General features: G+C 40.7%; 1 protein-coding gene across 8 annotated transcripts in view; it reads left to right on the plus strand.

Moving 5' to 3' along the window:
* Window positions 1-19136, plus strand: part of Tenm3 (teneurin transmembrane protein 3) — a 623557-nt gene that overhangs the window by 427098 nt on the left and 177323 nt on the right. For all 8 annotated transcript variants that reach the window (XM_029480774.2, XM_029480777.2, XM_029480775.2 and 5 more), the window contains one exon: window positions 6521-6758. In XM_029480774.2, coding sequence (XP_029336634.1) covers window positions 6521-6758 — 238 coding nt within the window. The remainder of the gene's footprint in view (window positions 1-6520; window positions 6759-19136) is intronic.

Below are 19136 nucleotides of genomic sequence, written 5' to 3' on the forward strand. Positions count from 1 at the left end.
AGTCCTAAGAAACTCATATGTAGTGTGTGTCTTTAAGGACCTTGGCATTAGTTGGGAAACTAGACATCTTTACAAATCCCTTTTCAGTTTAAAACACTGTGGGTAAACTCTGCTTTATATAAGTTTGGTGCTTTCTAATGTAAGTCCTCACAATGTATATCCAATTAATATTCTTATTGATTTTTTCATACAATACATATGGATCCTATTTCCCCCTCCCACAACTCCTCCCACTGTATATTATTCACCTGTCTTGCATTCTCTCTTTCTCCAAAACAAAAACCAAACAAACAAATAAACAAAAATCCAAAAGAAAAACAAAACAAAACAAAACTCAAAATTCAAAGTACAGAAACAACCAAAGCAAAATCAAACAAACAAATCACATGGACTCTGTTTTGTGTTGGACAGCTACTCCTAGGCAAGGGGCCTGCCGGCGCGAGGTTTCTATACCAGTGACACTCGGAAGAAAACCTAGTTTTCTCTTTCCTATAAGCTACCAAGTGCAAATAGCTTCTTAGGGGTGGGACATCACGCCCACTTCCTCCTGTCAGCCCCAGTGACCTCCTCTCTATTGAACCTGTGCAAGCCATATGTGTGCTGCCTCTGTCCCTGTGAGTTCCTGTGTCCCTTAGTCCTATTGTGTCTGAAAGACACCGTGTCATCCGTCCACCCCCTCTGGATCTTGCAGTCTTCTGGTGGAGACAACCTAGTTAGAAATGAATGTCTCAAGGTCTCTCACTGCACATTGTCCAGTTAGGGGGCTTCTGTATTTGTTCCCATCTGCTGCAAGAAGAAGTGTGTCTGAGTGGGGTTGATCTGTGGGGTTAGCATGAACTCAAGGTTGCATTAAAGAAGTTACAGGGGTCCCAGGGCCTGAAGAACTAACCATGGTACAAAGGAGAGAGTAAGTGGAACAAGGAACAAAGATCAGATAGCGTTCTAAGGAGAGTCAGAGATGAGATAAGTGATTTCCACCTAGGAAAGTCAGGAGTATTACCTCTCTCAGAGGTTAAGCAAGTGGTATTTATATGTAGAAAAAGGAAGGACAATATTTTATTAAAACAACAACAGCAACAAAACACCTAACTCTGAGCATGGAGGCATGGAGGGATGCCTGGGGGAAAGTTTGCTAAATATATGATGCACTTCACCTGCTTTGGGGGTTTGGTTTGGTTTGGTTGGTTTAGGTTGGGTTTGGTTTAGGTTGGGTTTGGTTTAGGTTGGGTTGGTTGGTTGATTGGTTGGGGGGGTTTGGTCTTTCATTTTCATATTTTATTTTATTTTATTTTATTTTGCATGCACGTATGTCTGTGTACCACTTACATGCTTGGTGTTCACAGAGGCCAAGAGAGATTATTAAATCCTGTGGAACTGGAGTTAGGAATGGTTGTGAGCCATTGTAAAGATGCTGGGAATCAAATTTGGGCCATTCATGAAGAGCAGACAGGGCTCTGAACCGCTCAGCTATCTCTCCAGCCCCAGGGCAGCCTTCCTTCCTTCCTTCCTTCCTTCCTTCCTTCCTTCCTTCCTTCCTTCCTTCCTTCCTTCCTTCCTTTCTTTCCTTCTTAAAGAAGTATTTATACTTTTACGTATTTGTGGGTGGGGGGTGCGTGTGAGTTAGGGGACCCATGAAGCTAGAGGGCTCAGATCGCTTGGCAGCTGTAAGCCCATCAGGCAAGGATGCTGGTAGCCAAACATGGGTCCTCAGAAAGTCAAGTAGACACTCTTAACTGCTGGGCCATCTCTCCAGCTCTATGTTTTGGGCTTTCTGTGATCAAATACCACATTCATTCTGAGGTTGTTTTTATGCCTGAGACGCAACTAGGAAGCCATTCGGAGTTGTTCAGGATCACAGTGGGACCCTCAGTGGGCGCTGGGTCTCTGGGTTTATCCCAAATCCTTGCATCCAAAACCTTTTCGCAAATCTAAGCAAAGCTTGCCCTTAGCTCAAACCCAAAGGCTGAGTTGCAGGCTGCACTGTTCTTAGGAAGATCTGCCCACCTGAGTTAGACTCTCACACATTTTAATAATCCCCACGTCTAGACACTGCTCTCTGTTACTCTATGTCCGTTTTGAACCTTGGACCTAAATGTTTCCCCTGAACATTCAGTGGTTCTTTATGTCCAGACTCTAAACAGAAATCTCTCCGTTCTCAGAATGAGTCAGACTTAATGTTTGTCTCGGGCAAATATGTTGTTTTTTGAAAAATATTCCAGGTCATAAAACTGATCGTATTTATTCTTTGTGTTGGAAGCTGGAATATTGACAGCCAGGTTTTTATGCCACTTTAAAAATGTAGAGAGCTTTGTAGCCATAGATCAATCTTTATCTTTCCTGCTTTTTGTTCTTTTATTCCGTCATGTTTTCTAGCTGTGTTTAGCTTTATCTCATTCTGATAAGATTTATAGGCTTGCTCCATATCGCTGAGATTGGTGGAGATAAACATGCACTCCAGCTGTGTCCCAATGCCCCAATCTTGAGAACTGCTGTGAATTCTGAGTCTGTGGTTATTGCTTCTGTCCATGACATAGAATTTAAACTTGGCTATCCCACTCAGACTCTTCCACTGAAGTTTGTAGAGATCAGGGCCTTCAGCATCTAGACCTGCTTGCTGAGTAGATCTCTTGACCGTGTAGCCAGATACAATGTGGTTCCAACACAGTCGTTGTATTACTAAAGTGGCTGCAGAGGCCACAGCAAGTACTGGTGCTTTGCATGATGCCTGGTTAAAGTCTTTAGTAAATGTTTATAAGTGGAACTACGGGACCCTGGAAAATCAGCAGCACCTTTCTGAAACCTTAAATGGGAGTTTCCCAAAGTAGTTGTCTTAGTTTGGGTGAACAGACCTAGGGTGAACTGCTGTGAACAGACGCCATGACCAAGGCAACTCTAATAAGGACAATATTTAATTGGGGCTGGCTTACAGGTTCAGAGGTTCAGGCCATTATCAAGGTGGGAGCATGGCAGCATCCAGGCAGGCATGGTGCAGGAGGAGCTGAGAGTTCTACATCTTCATCTGAAGGCTGCTAGTGGAAGACTGACTTCCAGGAAGCTAGGATGATGGTGTTAAATCTCACACCCACAGTGACACACCTCCTCCATCAGGGCCGCACCTACTCCAACAGGGCCACACCTTCTAACCATTCCACTCCCTGGGCTGAGCATATAGGGATCATCTCATTGGTTATGTTTTGATTTGTTTTAAACAGAACCTGAACTAACATATTCATTCAAATGCATGTCGGGGATCCTAATTAGCATTTGATAGCAATCTTCACATCTGTACTTTTATTTTAAATTTATTTATTTATTTAATGCTCCATATTCCATTCCCCGACCCACCCCACCCCTTTTACCCTCCAACTGCTCCACATCCACACACACACATACCCCACCTGAACTCTAAACTCCCTGGGGCCTCCAGTCTCTTGAGGGTAAGGTGCATCATCTCTGAATGAACACGGACCTGGAAGTCCTCTACTGTATGTGTGTTGGGGACCTCATATCAGCTGGTGTATGCTGTCTGTTTGGTGGTCCAGTGTTTGAGAGATCTCGGGGGTCCAGATTAATTGAGACTGCTGGTCCTCCTCCAGAACCGCCCTTCTCAGCTTCTTTCAGCCTTCCCTAATTCAACAAAAGGGGTCAGCTGCTTCTCATTGGTTGGGGGCAAATATCTGCATCTGACTCTTTCACCTGCTTGTTGGGTCTGGGGTACAGTCATACTAGGTCTCTTTTGTTGAGCACTCCATAGCCTCAGTAATAGTGTCAGGCCTTGGGACCTCCCCTTGGGCTGGATCTTCACTAACCCCACATCCACGATAGAGGGCTAATATCCAAAATCTATAAAGAACTCAAGAAGTTAATCACCAAAAAACCAAACAACGCAATCCAAAAATGGGGTATAAAACTAAACCAAGAATTCACAACGGAAGAATCTCGAATGGCTGAGAAGCACCTAAAGAAATGTTCAAAGTCCTTAGTGATCAGAGAAATGCAAATCAAAACGACCCTGAGATTCCACCTGACACCAATCAGCATGGCTAAGATCAAAACCTCAGATGACAACACATGTTGGAGAGGATGTGGAGAAAGAGGAACATCTGTACATTTTATCTCACCATTTGTACAGTGAGTTCACTTGGCACTGACCCTGCTCATCCCTGTCACACAGAGCGTAGTTATATGTTTGTGGAACAAATGGCCAAATGTAGGAGTAGCAGACGATTTGAGTAGGTGTCATTGAATCCTTAGGGTTGTTCTGAGACCATGCATTACAGGGCTCTAGCGTGACTCCGCAGAAAGGTTTCGTTCCGGTATCCTGATTCTCAGACGCCAGTTTCCCTCCGACACTAAAGTAGCTTCTGCTATGAAGCTTGTGTGGAGGGCAATACAATTCTCGGATGGTACCAAGCTAAAAGACATGGAGTCGGCTGATCCCTCCCGCCACCTAGGCAAAGTCTTGTCACATTTGCCTTTGAAGTCCTTCTGCCTCTCTCTGCTTCCACCCCCGGCTGCTGCTTGCCATGCCACACTTGGAGCCAGCTTTCTAAAGGCGCCTCACAGCTTTCTGTGGAGAATCTCATGTGCGCGGGTACTGAGGAAGACAGCCCTAATTAATTACACGAGGCCTGCATAGTGACTCTTGCATGGGGTTTAAACTGTTAAAAGCTTTGTGTGGAGAGAGAGCTTCCACTCGGTACCGTTTTAGCCCTGCTAGTCCTTCGGAAGTTCATCACAGTTGAAGTGAGGCTTAGACCTTCATTTGTCCTTTTCACAAGGTTGAGTCAGGGAGGATTTTTTTTTTCGGGTTTCTAGTGTGGGGAGCTGCAGAGCTAGAGCTTGTACCAGGGATTCTGCTCGGTTTTCATATATTCAGGTATTAGCTATGATTTTCATTTCAAGAGTAAGAGGTTGTTGGTCATTAAGTTACATGATAGAGACTATTAGGCACTGGTAGAAAACCATAATAACCCTTGATGTTATATGATGTGGGAGGAACTATTTTTATTGCTTATCTGCTAAAGAGGTGTGATAAGATAATCACCGTATTATATACATCATGTCTTCATTTCATGCAACCAGAATTACAGTATGTACTGTAATTAATTATCAATTAATTTATTTATAATTTAATAATTATATCATTTATAATTATTATAATATTAATATTTTATTTATCAAATAATAAATATTTATAAGATAAATATTTATTTATATATAAATAAAAATAAAAATAAATATTTATTTAATAAATAATAATATAAATATAAATATTATTTATTAATTAATAAATTTATAATTTATTATTATAAATTAATAATCACTACTGGACTTCACAGTCTATGAAAGATAGTCATTCCGTTCCCTATTCTCCTTTAATATAGGTATTTATATTAATAGCGTGATTCAATAAGACACTTTAAAATTATGTTGCATTTTGAACTACATTTAATAAAAAAATAGGCATCTTCTGGGTGTTTGGCATTAAATGAAGCAATCACCTTTCTATTACAAAACTATATTTGTCAATTCAGGATTATGCATGTCCAAAGCTAAGTCATACAAAGAAGATCTTAGATGTTACAATGACTTGTGATAGTTAGCAGATGGTTTACTGGCGAACTTTCCCACAGTTACAATGCAGTATTGTGCTCATATTTTGAAATCGTTGAGCCCCTTATGATTCTGGTTTGGAACAAAATATTTGTGCCACAGATCTAATGGCAGGAGTCGCTCTGGTCACCTAGGACTTCATTCCAAACGCTGTGGTTCTACAGCACACTGTGAAATTGGAAAATCTGTTCTGTGTGTGTTCTAATGGATGTCACGGTCGTTAAGTCTATGAGTCTTCTGACGTTGTAATCAGATGTGATTCAGTCTGTTAAGTATCCACGCAACAACATCTGCTTCATGGAGTGACCTTCTGCTACACAATGTTTAGCGTCTATTAGTGGATCATAGCACGGAGCCGCCTTGTTTGAGATGCACTAAACTAGAGCAGTCTACTGCTGTTTAGCAACTAGCTTGTAATAATTTATTGCTGTTAAATAAAGCTTAAAAAAACTCCATTAAATAATTACAGGGATTATATGCATTTCGAAAACCTTTGTGTTTTACCAAAATCACCCATTTAATTTCAGGCTCGGTTTGTTTAAAAAAAAAAAAAAGCTGAAATCTAAAGGCACTTTAGGGGAGCTGTCAGTTGATGTTTTCTGTAGGTGTTAATAAAGCCAGATGAAAAAAAAAAACTGAAACAAATTAAAACCAAAAGCAATTTTGCCATCTGTTGTATATTAATTAGAACTTTGCGTATCAAGGGTAAACTTGGTCTTTGAGAATGTCACTGAGCAGTCCCTTAATAGAATAATATGCAAATGTGTTAGGTTGTGGGTTTCTGTGCAGTTTTTTAAATTCTAATTTATCCCAAGCAGCTCTGCAAGAAAAGTGGCAGTGCGGATGCACCTACGTACACACAGAAATGTATAATGAGTTTCCCTTTGTCTCTCTCCTTCCGCAGAGCAACCTTCAAACAACCCAGGGCAACCCACCCTGCAGCCTTTGCCGCCATCCCACAAGCAGCACCCGGCGCAGCATCACCCGTCCATCACTTCCCTCAATAGAAACTCCCTGACCAATAGAAGGAACCAGAGTCCGGCCCCGCCGGCTGCTTTGCCCGCCGAGCTGCAAACCACACCCGAGTCCGTCCAGCTGCAGGACAGCTGGGTCCTTGGCAGTAATGTACCACTGGAAAGCAGGTAACACCTCCCGCTCGAAGCCCTCACATCATTGGATCAGTAAGGCCACTCGGCTCACAGACAGGGTGTGTGCTGCCATGATTGACAACGGGGCACATTTTGACGCCTTCAAAGTTCAAAAATAAACTAGTCCAACGCTTTTCTCACTAACAGAAATGTATCGTAATTATACGCCCCCCCCCTTACCCCGGTGTTTTGCCGTTTTAAAGGTCAGTTCCAGATTGCTGGAAATTTCTTAGATGCTGAATCAGTGAGCTTTTTCATCTTTTCACACATTTCGTTCCTTATAAGAGGTGAGACTGTCGCCTCCGTGAAACAATTCTCAATTGCTGTTTTCTCCCACCCCCCTCACTGATTGGGCAGGTGGGAACGGAAGGAGTTATAAACAGCGGTTGTGGGTCCCATGAGCCTTGACTCGGTGATCGTGTGGACAGCTGACTGGTTCTACACTTCCTCTGCCTAGATGTTGCCCATGGTTCCTAAGCAAATAGTGCCCCTTCCCCAAGTATAACACTTAAGAATGACCTCGTGTTAAAACAAAAATTTCTTTACTTTCTTGCAATGGGGATGCGGGGAGCAGGCTCACTCTTTAAATTTAATTCCTGCAATGTTTTCAAAGATACTGAAAATAAAGGTCTGTGGGACCCTTAAAGAAATGCCCCTTTCCAATGACCTTCTGGGTAAGGATGCCATACACTCCTCCTCCTTAGTTCTATTGGGAAATGAAATTCTTCCCTTATAGGAAGCGGAATCCATGCCCCTAAAAATTCCGTTTTCTGATTGTAATCAGACAAGTGGTTGTCTGGAACCCAACACCCCACCCCACCCCACCCCCCAAAACAAACCATTTTGATGCATTTCTTGTCTTCTGGATCCATCTCTAACATATTGATAGTATATTCTGAAAAGGGTTCTGAAATTAGAACTTCTAGCATGGGCCAGGTCACTGTGGCTGTCTGCTTATCTGAAAATATAACTTGATGAAAATTATCCTAAGCGAATCTACTTGGTGATTAAATATCTCCTGGCTGATACAACTCGTGTTTTTTTGTTTTTTTGCTTTTTTTCTGTAGACAGCACTGGGACACTCATTAGCTCCTTGGTGTTGGGTGTTGTATGAACAAAGTGTTAGGCTTTCCCTTGTTGGTCTTTTCCAGGCAGCCTGGCAGTAAGCATCCTCTACCATGGCTGCCGTTTATTTCTGTGATTCACTAGCTTTTTATTAGGCTCAGAGGAGATGCATTATCACCATCTAAAAGCTCAGAAATGGTGAACTCTGGACCTAGAGAATGCCCTTTCCCCCTACATCCCCAATGTCAAACAGAGCCCATGGCTAACGCCAGCATTTAAATGAACTTCTAGGTTGAAAAAGCCATCACATGATGAATACACTGTTATTTCCTGCCATCGGTTGTGTGAGCTATAACAATACTGTCCCAAGGAGGAGCTAGCGGAAGGTTCTCACTGTTAGTTATAAAGGATAAAAATCATTCCGTCTTCTCTTTCACCGTCGACCTTAACAAAGTTACAAGGAACTCTTGGTTTTTAACTGCCAGCTAAGAGTAGTTGAGTTTTATTGTTTATATTGTATTTCTCTTCTGGGAGAAATTAAGAAAAGAAATAGAAAGAAAAGTAAGGCAACAGAAGGGTTCGTTCCCTTCACCTCAGACAAAGAATCCCATGCATAGATCTGCTTTCCTCCCAAGGTCTTTAGCATGGACCTAAATTTACCTGGCTTAATTAATTAATTAGTACCCACCGAGTAACTAATCGTCTTGATTTGATTCACTGTTGTCATCTTGTAAATTTTATTAGGAAAAAAAGTAATTTTCCAGTTGAGTCATCAAATTGAATATGGATAATTGCGTTGTAGCTGACAATAATTGTCTTGACGAAGATTTATGAAATATGCTGAGATAAGGCATCAGAAACGTGTTAAACGTTAGTGATGTTGTCTCACACAGAGGATTTACAAACTGCCAATGGGGGAGTCAGTAATCCTTGAAGCCACGTGTTGTGGTGACGAGTCTTAAAATAAGTTTGAGCCAGATAAGGTACGCGCTTGATTTTCCTCGTCATGTAAGAATTGTAAGTGAAAGGAATTTCGGAAGCCAAATAGCTGCTTAGAAGACAATCCATCCTCTCCGTGTATAAAATCATTCCCAAGGGAAGCAGTTACCAAGGTTTTTTTTGTTTGTTTGTTTGTTTGTTTGTTTTTGGTACCATTAATGAGTTATCAATGGGATGACAATTTCATGAATGGATATTGGGGGGAGGAGAAATGGCTAATATTATCTCACTAATAAGTGGAAAGAGTGATGCATTTAACAGTTGTGTGCCGTGTTAACAAGCCCTAACCTGGAGGGAGCTTTGTTGCTCTCATTAGCTGAGGTTCACCCCTTACGGTGGTGCTAATAAAAAGAAATGATATTTCAACTTGCGGGCACTTGCTGAATAACCCTAAGCTGCGAAGTGGAAATCTCACACTGCAGCGAGGCAGTGCTACTGTGGTTTCTTTAATAGTCTCACTTGGTTGGAACTCTCGAGGTGAAGAAACAGTCTTGTTTATCATTGATTTTCTTTGTTGTTGATGTTGTTTTTTAAGTTAAGCTTCCCTAGTGAGCGTACTTCCCAGGCTCAGTTTCAGTTTCATTAATGACTTCATCCAGACTTCCATCTGCCTTCAGCTTTCCGTAAGATCTAGGGTGACATTTCATCCCGGGCTCTGACGTGGCTTCTACACATACTTGTTTACCAATCATTTTTCTATCATCTAAACGTTATAAGCTATAAAATATAAAAGTCAGTTATGGATATAGATTTTTCTTCTCCTTACCTTTTTACCTTTTCTTCTCTGTAGATCTAGGTAATATTTGGTAGAATTTACCTGAAATAATCCATGAAAAAAAATCTCAGTAAATTGTACATTTACAGTTCATATGAATTAGCCCAGAAAGAATCAAGGGCTTCCTGCACTGTCCTACATAGTTCAATAGAGCTTTAATTTTGATTTATTAGAAAGCATTTTTTTTTCACTAGGCAATTTCTTGCTTCCACAAGAATATGTATTTTCTTTCTCTGATGAGTTTATTATTTGCTATTTCTGGAGACAATCAATACTCTATCACCCACTCGACTTTTCTACGTGGTAGCCAGCCTTGCTCCTTTTGCAACCTCCTGTGAGATTCAGATGTGCGAGGTTCACACTGAGATTTGAATTAGCATTAGAAGTTCAAATTTGCCTTAGTCTGTAGCAGTGGGTCCCTCCACTGTTACAGTCCTGAACAATGACCCTCACAGTGCCTTCCCCTTTAAGTTCACTTGCTTGTGCTTGGAAGCCTTAACTTTTAGGGTGTTGATAGCCAGTCTATAGTTCTCTCCGTTGTTATCTCTGCTGCTTCGGAGCATAATGATAGCTGCTACAAGAATACACAGCAGTCAAGGAAACGCTTAGATTTCATCTAGCCCAGCCACAGCCCTTTAAGGTCCAGTGCAGGAACTGATTGACAATTCTTGATCCTCGGTGATGATAAAGTCAATTGTCTTCAAGCCCCTAGTTTCTGTCTGTGAATTAAGGAGCTTAGTAGTTACCTGTTAGATATTAACAAAATAGTTCATTTGTAACCATTTAATAAATGATTTATTAAAGTCTCACTTTATTATGATGTCTATTTTGGCCTTGATAGCTCATTAGTTATCTTCCTGTAGTTTTTTTATCTAGCAGTTCAGTCCTGTTTAGCTAATTACTAATGCATGAAGTTGCATATTAAATTACCTCTTTATTAGTGCATTTGTAATTTGACTATTGAAAGCCCTGGGCTTCTTCCCTGTAAGATCAATGGCTGTGCATTTAAAAAAAAGAAAAAAGAATACTTAGGTAGAGGTACTGTTTACTCACTATATTAACTCTTTTTGCTCTTTTTTCTGTATTTTTTAAAAGTGGTCCTAAGGAAAAGCAAGACAATCACACAAACACCGGGCTTGAGTCAGCCTGGCCTGCAAAAACTACAGGCAGTCTCTCACACATCGTGATCTTACGATGCCATGGGAAGAGTTTCCACCTAAAAGTTGGACATCCCCCTCCCGGGTGAGGAGGAAGTGCTTGTCCTTAACTGGGCAGTGAGGAGCAGACCTCTCTGTAGTCACAGCTATTCCTGCAAGTGAAATATACCCAGGCAGGTAGCCCATTAACTTAAATTGACTGGCTGAGGCCTCTCCTTTGTTGAAGGCAGCTTGGGCACAGCCAGGGACTCCTGTGGGGAAAGAGAATGTCACACTCTAGAAAATAGGTGGGAGAGACAGGCCAAAGTTATTGAACACACATTTTAAAAATCAGACCTGGTCCTAAGCAAAGAAAATCTTAACCAGAAAGGGTTTCACCATCGTTTTCTTTAAAGTAAGCTTTTCTAAAATTATGACGTACTTAATAAAAGTCAGTTGCATCCCCGAGCAATACGGTGTAGTCTTTTACAGTAACTGAGAGTATTTCTTAAAGGATCTATCAAGAGGTGGGTAGGCAGACGTTTGTGGGAAAGAGAAAATGATGAATGAGAGAATACATTGCAGAAGGGTTTGCTGTGTGATATTTGAAGCGTCTTTCGAGCTGCCATTTAAACTCCTTTTTCTCTGTGAAAGGAGGTGACACAGAACTAATCTGGTGGCTTACCTCCATGTTGACCACACTTCACCCAAACAAGGACACTTCTCCAACATAAACCTCGGTTGTCCCCAACATGCAAAATTGCATCCCAACGGATGCCTTGGTCCTGGGATGAGGAGTGTGGGAGATCAAATGTGAAGGTAGCCTGTGATTGAGTACAGTTGAAACTAAGAATTTGAGCGTGTCTAGTTTCTGTTTGATTTGCAGAAATTACTTAAACGTTGATCATTTGTTTATTCATCCACACAGAACCTCCAAAGCAATGTGTAAATATTTGTTTGTCTTTTCCTCGCAATATCAGGTGAAGTTAGCGTATCAGTTTGGGGATGTAGTTCAGTGGTAGAGCATTCACTCAGTATATACAGAGCCCCGGGATCTGACCCAAGCACTACGAAAAGGAAAACATGGTAGATTAGATGACTCTTTATTACAGAAATTAAAATTGAATCATTACGGTGAAAATATTATATTGAAGGCACACGTAAATTCATAAAAACATAAAACAAAACCAAAATGTGGTTCTGAAGATACTCAAAGAATGATTCTCTGTGTCTCGAGCATAAGAGTCGGAGTCTCCCGGATATTTTTTTTTCACACTGAAATAAAGCATCCGTCCATTCTAAGAAAGTCTAAGCCAAAAACTCACAGGTGGTTACAAAGCCTAGCGAAAGCAAAGTCATGATTTGTCTAATGTGATATGATTACCTATTATAACACCATAGATTTAACTTGGTTGTAGAGCAGGCATCAAGCCAATAATGAAAACATGACAATCAACTGTATGCTAACAGTAGCTGTAAATGAAGGTCTTTTGGTGAGTCAGTATTGAAAGGTAGTGGGTGCGGGAGAAATATAAGCCACACACAGTGCAGCATCATGGGAAAAACGAAGGAATGCCTTTGATTCCCATAGACCTAGTGTTTAGTCCTAGCGCAATTTTTAAATTAATTAAATTTGTTCCTTTGACAGTTTCATATATCAATATTTCGAGAACTCCTCCACCACCCCCACACACATACACTCCTCATCCCTACAAGCCTCATTCTTATGTTCATGTCTTATTTTGTTTTGTTTTGTGAGCCACGAAGCTTAGCCAGAGCCATCCGGGAGACCAAGGGATGGGAACTCTCACCACTGAATGCATCATTGAAGAAGACGACTTTACCTTTCCCAGAATTCATCAGTAGCCAGTATCTCCGTGGGGAGGGGGCGGGAACAATGAGCTTTGCTCCTATCCATGGCTGACTCTTGACATGACTGACAGCTGCTGCGGAACCAGCTCGAGCATGCGCAGCTGCTAGGAGCTGATAAGCTGGCTCATGTGCTAGGATAGGATTCCACAGACCTTTAGCTGTTTTTTGGCTCTTAGGTTTGTGTTGTTGTTGTTGTTGTTGTTGTTGTTCTTGTTTTTCTGCCACCTCTTTTAGCAGTTTTCCTTGAGCCCGTGTTGGTGATAGAAGAAATGTCTTATTTAAGCCTGAACTTGCAATTATCCTTTAATCTCAGTAACTTGAATAGCCAGCAATGAGTTTGTGCATTCATCAGTGTTCATTACAGAGAAGAGCTTCTCTCTGATCAAGACCGAGGAAAGCATTTGTTTACAGGTATAAAGAAAAAACAGTTCAAAGAATTTGCTATCCTATCAGGTTAGCTAAACTGGGTTTGTTTGGTTTTGTTTCTGTTTTTTACTTTATTTACTGAAATGGGTGTGAATTCACTCTTGTCCGGTGGGTCTCAAATCCAATCAGTATTTGTTTGCCCACATGACAGTGATACCACTATTGCTGTAGTGCAAACACCTTTGCCTAGCTGGTTAGTGTTGTAGTTCAAACGGATCACTGACGGGTTAGACAATTGGTGTCCTTTCTCGACTACCAGCTTGCATAGCATCCTTGACTTTAGGAAAGTTTTCCAGCGAGAAGGAAGAAGCTTCCAACTCACTTCTAGCTTAATTTCTCGGTTTCTTACAGTCACGGTGTGTGACATCTTCAGCGGTGAGGTCTTACCATGTAGTTCTTGTGGGAAACCAAGAGGAATGGTGGCAGCCTACCTTGATGGAGTCTCTGAGGACAATTTTCAAAGGACTCATAGTATCTACTCAGAATAATGTTGTCTTCAGGATATAATGAGAATCAAGCTCCCATGAATTTTCTCGTTTTTTAGGTAATGACAAAATGACAGTAGTGAGCATGGACAGAGGATAAGGACACCTAATTGGTTAACAATTGAACAAAAGTACTATGTAACAACGCATCTCTTTTGCTTCCCCAGAAGCTGGGAAATGTATTTGTCTTACCTGAGGTAGTCATAGCTCATTTTATGTGTGAGGTAGGCCAAGCATAAAATTAAACCCTGATTCATTTAGCAGAATAAAATCTCTGGGTTCCTTTCTTGTTATTGCTCAAGAAATATGGGGATTTGTTTTAGACAGGAACCCCAAGTGTTTTAACTTTGTACTTAAGAAAATAATCTTCCAATAAGAATGAAAGGTATTCATATGCTCAAAACATCTAATTAAGTAAAACGGCAAATGTTAGGAGTGAAACAGTAAAAGCCTTCGTGCACCATCAAATGTCTCCATCATTTAGAAGTTAGAACACAGTTGTGAGATTTGTTTAAGATGTGAGAGGTTTTTGATGGGCTTTGCCTGACTAAGCTACTCTAAGACGCAGTGGTATTGTTATTTATATTACCTGGAGTGAACCAGGTTTTTGTTTTGTTTTGTTTTTGGTTGTTTGGGGTTTTTTGTTTGTTTGTTTGTTTGTTTGTTTTCATTATAGTGACACATTAAGATACAAAGAAAATATACATTCTTTTAATATTTTAAGTTTTAAAAATATACATTTTGCTGGGCAGTGGTGGCGCACACCTTTAATCCCAGCACTTGGGAACAGAGGCAGGCGGATTTCTGAGTTCGAGGCCAGCCTGGTCTACAAAGTGAGTTCCAGGACAGCCCAGGGCTATTCAGAAGAAACCCTGTCTCAAAAAAAACAAACAAACAAGCAAACAAACAAAAAAAATATAAAGTGTATATATATATGTATATATATATATATATATATATATGTTTATATACATATAAGCATTTACTATGGACTTAATTTATTTTTGAAATAATTTTCACACATTGTAATATTGTATATTCAGATAATACTTGATTCTAGATAATCAGTAATTTTTACAAAATATTCATATATAATAACTAATTTTCATACTATCTAGGCAAACCAATTCTTAGTAACTTCTAACATATTTGCAGTCACGTTCGAGCATGATCAAAGGAAAAGGTCACCAAAGCCCTTCCTTGGTCGTAGCTGGTGACTGGGACTTAGCTGTGCCCATGTTCTGAATATGACCTCGTCTTCAAACACGTCTTCCTTAGCCGCAGGCTCGTGAGGTTTCCTGTATTCAGCATTTCACCTTAACATTGTCTATGGAATTCTGTCCTCTTTGTATGAAGCTAGCATGTGTGTGTGTGCATTTAGGTATTTTGCATGGATGAGTAGTTTATCTCTGCTTACCGTTGGCGCATGATTATTCTATTCAGAACCTTTTTCCTATAGTTCATGTTTCTTTGATTTTACCATGGTGTTTTTCCCAGACTTCCATCCTCTGGTTTCTTTACCAGCCAGTAGTTACCCTGCCATGTGTATCTGCCTGTCCTTCCTGCTCTCCTGTGGTTTTCTCTTGCCTCAGTTTATCTTTCTCTTCTAAATTCAAGCCTGAGAAAGAGCCTGCTTTCTGCTAACACCATTCTGAGAACCCGTTCTTCTTAGCCAATAGAACAAAATTCTTGGACGTGGCTTTAACCAGCTAAGCCTCATCGATTCCATTTGATAACCTTCTGATTCTGACGCAACCCTCGTTGTGATTTTGTGTCATCGCAGCTCAGATGAGAACCACTTAGAATGCTAGTACTCAAAATCTTCCCGTCGCAGCCACATCCCGAGTAATGGATTCTTGCCACTTTCTGGTCGCAGTGTGTGGAGCGAGCTTGGGCTTTGAGGCAGATCTGGGTGAACATCCGGTGAACGACATCACCTTGGCTCATGTGGTTTATCTCTTTTTTTCCCCATCAACTAGGATTGATCATGCTTCACAAAGACTTTATCAAGTTTCACTGAAATGCCCCCGTGCAGTGTTCATGAGGGCAGTGTGTTGTACATAGCAAGTTCTTGGCCAGTCAAGACTGCAGAGTAAGCCCCTGTGTCCACAGCAAACAAAATTTGTGTGTGTCATGTGTCTGTGTGTATATCTGTGTGTGTTTAGTGACATGTTAGTGACAGTGCTTGCCAACATGGTATGGTCAGTAAATGTGAACCCTTGTCTCATTTGTAGATTTATCTCACTTTGAAGGTTTCTAACTCCAGGTAATCTGCCGTACACAAATGACTGGCCAGTATGTGGCTAAAAGCAATTTCCAAGATCACAACCCAACCCACCTCCAAAGATTTTGAAGAATCGTGTGCTTAATAAAGCATAGTTACTAAAAGGTGAGGGCATTGCAGCCCCTCCCCTTCCCCTCCCCTCCTATCTGCTAACTAAAGACCTGAAGAGGGAGTGAGGACAGGGGCCAGGTAGATGGCGATGCACAGTGGCCAGTATGCAAGGCGTACCTATGAGAACCTGGAAACAAATACATAAAAACTTTGAAACATTAAGTTTCAAATAAATAAGTATGAAAGGGGCCAGAGAGATGGATCAGTCCTTCGGGGGGAGAGGGAATACCCTCATTTTTGATTCTGTTCATATCTGAATTTAGTAGACTTTATAATTCCCTTAGTGGGGACTTTGTGACGTTTAAATCTGATCATGTGACATGCTGGCTAGTTATCATCTAGGTGTGAAATAAGCTTTGCCTCAACCTCTTCCACCCCTTGAACTGTTGGTTTTCTGTTGTGTTTTCTACTCCCTCTCCCCCTCCCCCTCCCCCTCCCCATCCCTCTCCCCCTCACTCTTCCCCTCTCCCTCTCCCTCCCCCTCCCTCTGTCCCTTCTCCCTCTCCCCACCCCCCATACAGACTGTCTTGGTTCATACTGAGGTGCTGTCAACATCTCTTGCAGTCGGAATGACCCTTACACTTCAAAGGCCTTACCTCTATAGCTAAATCCTCTTCCACTTCCTTCTCAACTGCATTGAAAGAACTTTTCTGAGCAATTTTAAGCATAGATGACTATCAAGAATTAAATGAGTCAATAATAAATAAACTCCTGTCCAAATAGCACATGCTATATTTAAAGAGGTTCTATTTTCCTTTCATTTGAACCCATCTGGCACATGCTAACGGCCCTCAGTAGACGTGATTGAGATGCTGAAATGCAAGGATATCTGTATCATAGATTCATTTGCTTGATGTCATGACCATGTTATGAAAATAACTAAACTGTGAAGCAAATGCTGATCATCTGTAGAGCCTCGGTAATAGTAGAACGACAATAACTTCTTACCATCGACAAACAAAGTTTGTGACATCCTCACACTTGATTACAGCACGCCTAACTACACTGAATTTCAACAATGGTGAGATGTGGTGTAGGGCAGTGTTAGATCTTTTGTTTTATTTAGGTTTTTTGTTTGTTTGTTTTGGGTTTGTTTCGGTTATTTGTTTTTGGTTTTTATTTTTTGTTTTTGGTTTGGGCCAGGGTTTCTTTATGGAGCTCAGGCTTGCTTACCACTGACTATTCTGCCCCAGTCTCCCAAGCCCTGTGATTTTCGATGTAGGTCTCCTTACCTGGTAAAGCCCCATATATTTTATACATCCATGATTATGTTTAAGTGTAATTTTAGGTAGCCCTACTTACATAGGAGTATGAGAACTGGTCGAGGTATTTTCCCCAGTTACCTTCACATGAACTGTAATTATCCCTCATTGTTTGCAGAGTTTGGCCAGCACACTATGCTGTGCTCACTATAACTATATATTCACAGTCGGCATAACTATATGTTTAATATATATAATTAACATAATTAATATGAAGGCAGTTGCTAATATTTTATCTAAAATATCCAGAGCTTTTAATTTCAAACCATTTTTGATACACTTGCTAATAAGTCATATTAATTCAGGTAGCAGTAACGAAACTATCTTGCTTATAAGCTTTTCATTTAAGACATTTTTCTTCCTGGGATCACCTCCTAGTGTGAAAGATGTGCAAAGATAATAACACATCAATTCAGAAGAGTAATAGATTTGAGATCCCAAAGTGCTCTCAGCATGAGGGGGGCTGTTCATCTGCTTCACTAACAAACCCGATCACAGCTAGAATCATTACATATTTGTTCTTTTCTTTTAATGTCAAAATAGAAAATTTACATCCTCATAGTGACTGATTCCTTGGGAGATGTTTAATTTTCTTGTTTGCAACATTTTTATTTAAAGTTTGTAACAAAATTGGCTTTCTGTAATATTAAGAGACAGCTTAGAATCTAAATATTTCTCTTTTACAGTTGTGTAGTATATTACTAACTATAAAAGTTTTATAATTAAATTCATTACAATATGACCTTTATATTAGCAGCAAAGTAATCCGTTTTGAGTGAGCCAGCTCTTAGAGTATTCACATGGTCCTACTCTTGCATAAATCTGCATCCCTTTCTTAGAACCATCCGTTTTTAAAATGAACATTGTAAATGGTCAGGATGCTAACAGAGATCTGGAGTTTCCATTGACTAACAACACGCTAAGCATCTTTGTTGTTTCTGAGCTGCTTCATCTTCTCAGTTAATCCTCAAACCTGGTCCTTCAGTTCTAAGGTCCCATCTGCTAATTTGTATCCATAGCTGCCCTTGCATCAAGTGCTGCTCCTGCTGCCGCACCACTGGTTGAGAAACTTGGTTTTGAGCTAGTCTTCTATGCACTTCCAACTCTTCCCTTAGCACTTAAGCGCTTTGCTGTGTCTCCTGCTTACACCCTGGAAAGCAGGCTTTAAGGGGAATTCTAAAGGATCAAAGGGAAGACTTGAACAGTAATAGTAAGAGCTCACTCTGGCTTTTTCATTTTTCAATTGCATTGGCATTCTCTTCCCTCTGAACTCCAGTGACAGAATTTTTTCGGTGCATTGGTTTGTAGATCAGAAGAGACCCCTGCTGTGACCTTTGCCAGGATGTTGTAGGGGCTACCTTGGTGGCCAGCCCTGGGAAGATGGCCTTGGGTACCAGGGCTTTGTCCTCACAGGTTTCAGAGAAAGAGAACGGCTAGTAAAAGGCAGGGCTACAGAAAAAATATATTTCTATTCCCTTCTTCTCAAAACGGAAATTAAAATGGAAATGAGGACACCATGTTTACTTGTATGGGTGCATACACCACAGATGTAAAATATTTGCAATTGAACTTACAGAAGAATCTCTGGAAGTAGTTAAAAAATATATGAATGTTAGCAGCACCAACAAATCGACAGAAAGTTTTTAGGGGAAAAACACAATTAAAAATTTTCCAAACAAGGGTTAATACAGAGAAATAATAAATCTTTTCGTTTGGTACATCATGAAAAATTTATACATCTCAGCTGAATTGTTACATAGACTTCCCCATGGTTCCGAAATCCAAGTGATCATATGAGAATAGAGAGCCAACTAAGGAAGTCTTTTATGAGTGAAGATGTGCCACTGATAGATGCTGCAGAGATGTGTGGAGATACAGATTCTAGAAATTCAGAATAGAAAACAGAATGCGTCGGGTGCCCCGTTAGGTTGAAAAGGGAGGTGCAGCCACATGGCAG

Source organism: Mus caroli, unplaced genomic scaffold (genome assembly GCF_978045245.1).
Source record: "Mus caroli unplaced genomic scaffold, Mus_caroli_1 scaffold_10, whole genome shotgun sequence".
Classification (NCBI taxonomy): Eukaryota; Metazoa; Chordata; class Mammalia; order Rodentia; family Muridae; genus Mus; species Mus caroli.